Below are 4,551 nucleotides of genomic sequence, written 5' to 3' on the forward strand. Positions count from 1 at the left end.
TGGCTTCTTATGGCTTGGTTTGTAAGTCAAAGTTGCCGTAGTTTTTCTTGTTGATTTGCTTGTAACGGTCCTGCTTTTATTGTCTTTATAAAATTGCCTGGGGATATTCCCCTTTCAATAAAAGAAAAACAAAACCCAAAGACTTGGCCAACACCACATACCAAGCCACAACAAGCCAAAATAAACAAAGCCCAACCGACTTAAACAAACAACAAAAAATAAAATATAGGAGCATAAACCAAACTCCCCAATCACAAAAACGAGCCATCTTATCAATGAATACTTCACACAGGCCTCCTTGATAACCAATCCACACGCATAGAGATAGCATCAACAATGACTTTAACAAGTTGCAAATACGTGCGGCTTTCCCCAGTAAAGAGCCGTCTATTTCGGTCCTGCCAAATGTAGTAAACCGAAGCTGCTACCGCAAGTTTTTGATTTAAACGATTCGGACGATGATTTGAATCCGAAATTGTTTTCATAAAAAGATCCCACGTGGAAGGCATATCCGTCAGAGCCATAACATGCAAGATACTATCCCAAACCTCTCTAGCATAAGGACACTGAAAAAATAAATGGAGGTGGCTATCCATACACTATCTACAAAGGGAGCATTCCAGATCCGGGGGCTCATCCTTCCAAAGCATACGATCTTGAGTAGGCAACCTCCTTTGACAAGCCAGCCATAAACAGAATGCATGCTTAGGGATATGTCCAGGGAACCACACTGCTTTATGCCACGGAACAACAGGATGAACACCCTCTAACAAAGTACAAGCATTACTCACCAAGAAATCCGCAGCAGAATTACGATCTTCACCCCATAGAACTTTGTCACGAACCGAATCATTCAACAAAGGTAAAGGAGAAGACGGCAGTTCAGCAAATCAACTACGCCAATCATCCGGCCAAATACCATCCCAATGCTGAAGAAGATCACGAACAGTCGTAGAAGTAGAAAAACCACAAGAATGAACAAACCGATAAGAAATAAACGCCGAAAGATGACCATAGGATAGCCAATTATCTTCCCAAGCATTTGTAGCCCTACCATCCCCAATCTGAGAAAACATAAATCGACGCATTTGACTTCGTAAGTCTAACAGTTTTCAAAAAACCCAAGACCAATTAGAGCTTTTTCGAACCATCCAGAAATGAGAAGAACGAAGATACTGACCATAAATCCAAGAAACCCACAATGAATCCCGACGCCTCACTACATCCCACACATGTTTCACCAATAAAGCCCTATTCCAAATAGATAGCCGCTTAATCCCGAGGCCACCAGCATCCAAAAGACGACAAACCACATCCCATGATAATCTACATCTACCTCTCAGATCATCCCTTGGAGCCCAAAGGAATTTCCGAAAAATAGACTCGATATCATGGATTATCCCTGAAGGTAATAAGAAAACTGACATCCAATGAAGTTGTAGGGATTGCAGGACCGATATTATAAGTTGCCGACGCCCACCAAACGACAGAAACTTAGACTTCCAATTAATGATACGACCCTTTACCTTAGCAATTAATGGAGCATAATCACACAGTTTCAATCGAGCCTGAGATAAAGGAACCCCCAAGTAGCGAACAGGAAAAGAACCAAGTTTAAAAGGAAGACACTCTAGAATGGCCTCCTTAATGTTGGAAGGCACATTTCCAAAATAAATTTCACTTTTTTCAAGACTTGGTGCTAATCCCGAACGACATTGAAACAGATAAATTGCCTTCTTGAGAACTTCCACCGAAAGAACATCCCCTTTAGTAAATACAAACAAATCATCCGCAAAACAAAGATGAGTCAATTCTAGCTCCTCACAACCCCGATGGTAACCAAACTCAGCAGCTTCACGAATACATTGTTTAAGGAGCATAGAAAACCCCTCCATAACAATCGTGAAAAGATAAGGAGATAAAGGATCACCTTGTCGCAAACCCCTCCCACCATGAAAGAAACCATAGGAATTACCATTGAGTGAGAGTGAAAAGGAAGTTGTTGATACCATTCCCTTATCCACTTTACCAGAACCGGATGGAATCCTAAGCCTTCAAGCATAACAACTAGAAAACGCCAATCCACCGTATCATAAGCCTTTTTAATATCAATTTTAAACGCACATCTAGGTGGGCCATTAGACGATTGGTACCCAGAAACAAGCTCATGAGCCATAAGAATATTATCCGTAATCCTCCTACCAGGGATAAAAGCCAATTGGGCTTTATCAATTAGGGAATCTAAAGATCCCTTCATTCTATTAACAATGACTTTACTAATGCATTTGTAAAGCACATTACAACATGCTATAGGCCTATAATCCGTGACCCTAGAAGCATTCAAAGATTTCGGGATAAGGCAAATAAGAGTATGGTTCAAGTTCTTAGGAAGGTTACCTCGATAAAAGAAGTTATGGACTGCAAGAGTCACATCACGACCAACAATCTCCCATGCTTGTTTAAAAAACTTTGAAGAAAAACCATCCGATCCTGGAGCTTTATAATCACCAATGCTAAACATAGCATTTTTAATTTCATCAAAATCGGCCGGATCATATAGTTTGCATCCGATAAAGAGAGAGTTCTTAAAAAGAGAGCATTAGGCATAGTCGGATCAGAAGAAACATTCGTCCCACCCAAAAAGTCTTTAAAATGCTCAATAAAGACTTTCGGGACATCTTCACCATAAAAGTACTCACCACCACTAGAGCAAACCGATTGAATGGAATTACAGTAGTTCCGATCTTTGATCACTTTATGAAAGAATTTGGTATTCATATCCCCTTCATTCAACCAATTAATTTTCGCTCTTTGTTTAGCCGCACATTCCTCAACCCAACACGCATTTTGATACGCTATACGAATATGACCAAGTTCAAGACCTAATTCATCATTTGAGGGGTCTGAATCAACATCCAATTGAATACGATCTAATTCAGTCTTAAGAAAAGAAACACGTTGTCCAAGATTACCATAAGACTTCCTAAGCTTCCGAAGGGGAGTCTTGAGGGCCTTCAAATGGCTAGTCACGCGAAACATGAAAGTACCCTCAATATGATTAGCCCATTCATCCTTAACAATTTGAAGAAAATCCGGGTGAATAGTCAAGAAATTGTCAAATTTAAAACCATACCTCTTTTCCCGAGCACCACCTTTAAACGATAAGACCACCGGAGAATGATCGGAAAGACCTGAAGGATGAATCTTTACACTAGCATCATAAAATTTAAAAGCAAACTCCGAATTAGCCATAGCCCTATCTAGTTTTCGCATAATACCTCCTGTAGAATTTGGCTTCTGATTCCCGGTAAAATGAACACCAGAATATTGAAGATCAAATAATTCAACATCCTCAACACAATAATTAAACGATTTGGTGTTTTTTTTTTTTGAAGGAAAACTTCGGCAAATTTATAAAACGCAATAAAAAGGTTTACAACGCAACCAAAAAACAGACAGACCACAACCTGTAACAAAGAGCACCAAGGCCGATAGAAACACCCCAACCAAGCCACAACAAGCCAAAAGAAACAAAGCCCATAAGAAGCAAACAAACAATAGAAGATAAAAAAGAGAAGCTTAACCCAAACCAAAGCCCCCCAGAACCAAAAACAAGTCTTCAAGTCAACCATAAGTAACCACAGGACGACTCGCCAACCAATCTGCACGAATGGAGATAGAATCCCTAATAACTGCAATAAGTTCCTAAGCCGTACGCTTAGTCGCAGAAAAAAGTCTTCTATTACGCTCCTGCCAAATATAGTAAACAATAGCAGCCACAACAAGCTTCCGTTTTAACAATTTCGGACGACTATTAGGATCCGAAATAACTTGAACAATCTGCTCCCACCTTGAAGGCATACYCGGCAGATCCACCATATGTAAAACACTAGTCCATACAACTCCAGCATACGAACATTGAAAGAATAAATGATCATGACTATCCAAACATTGACCACAAAGCGAACACTCCAAATCTGGGGGCTCATCCTTCCAATGTAATCGGTCTTGAGTCGGAAGCCGTCTCTGACAAGCCAACCAAAAACAGAATGCATGCTTCAGAATATGACCCGAGAACCAAACCAATTTAGACCAAGGGATCACAGGATGATTACCCTCTAAGGAAGCCCAAGCCTTACCCACTGTAAAATCCGAACACATGTCCCCCCAAAGAACTCTATCACGAACAGAGGTCAATAAAGGTAACGGAGAATTATGAAGCATATCAAACCGTTGACACCAATCATCAGGCCAATTACCATTCCAGTTTATAATAAGATCACGAACCGTCGTTAAGGTAGAGAACCCACATGAATGGACAAACCGGTAAGAGATAAAAGCGGATAGAGGACCACAAGGTAACCAAGCATCCTCCCAAGCATTCGTGTCCCGACCATCACCAATTTGAGAAAAAAGAAACAGACGCAAATGACTTCGCAAGTCTAAAAGTTTACGAAAAACCCAAGACCAATTAGAATTCTTACGAACCATCCAGAAATTCGAAGAACGGAGATTATTACTATAAATCCAACGAACCCACATAGAATCCCG

At 40.4% G+C, this 4,551-nt stretch overlaps 1 protein-coding gene across 1 annotated transcript; it reads right to left on the reverse strand.

Moving 5' to 3' along the window:
- Positions 1-284: 284 nt before the first annotated feature.
- LOC112514118 lies at positions 285-3,252 on the reverse strand. Its single transcript, XM_025120450.1, has 6 exons — positions 2,668-3,252; positions 2,030-2,584; positions 1,149-1,889; positions 920-1,064; positions 684-832; positions 285-566 (listed from the first exon to the last, which is right to left on the reverse strand). Exons 1-6 carry the CDS (start codon positions 3,250-3,252, stop codon positions 285-287), a joined length of 2,457 nt encoding a protein of 818 aa, XP_024976218.1.
- Positions 3,253-4,551: the final 1,299 nt, after the last annotated feature.

This window comes from Cynara cardunculus, assembly GCF_001531365.2.
Source record: "Cynara cardunculus var. scolymus isolate 2C chromosome LG 6, CcrdV1, whole genome shotgun sequence".
Classification (NCBI taxonomy): domain Eukaryota; kingdom Viridiplantae; phylum Streptophyta; class Magnoliopsida; order Asterales; family Asteraceae; genus Cynara; species Cynara cardunculus.

Excerpts from the sequence above, each read along its gene's own strand:
- LOC112514118 (XM_025120450.1), bottom strand. The coding sequence starts at position 3,252 with ATGGCTAATTCGGAGTTTGCTTTTAAATTTTATGATGCTAGTGTAAAG. Across the intron at positions 1,065-1,148 it reads GTTCTTCTCATTTCTGGATG|ATTGGGGATGGTAGGGCTAC; the intron begins GTTCGAAAAAGC and ends ATGTTTTCTCAG. Across the intron at positions 833-919 it reads TCTTCTTCAGCATTGGGATG|TTCTATGGGGTGAAGATCGT; the intron begins GTATTTGGCCGG and ends TTCGTGACAAAG.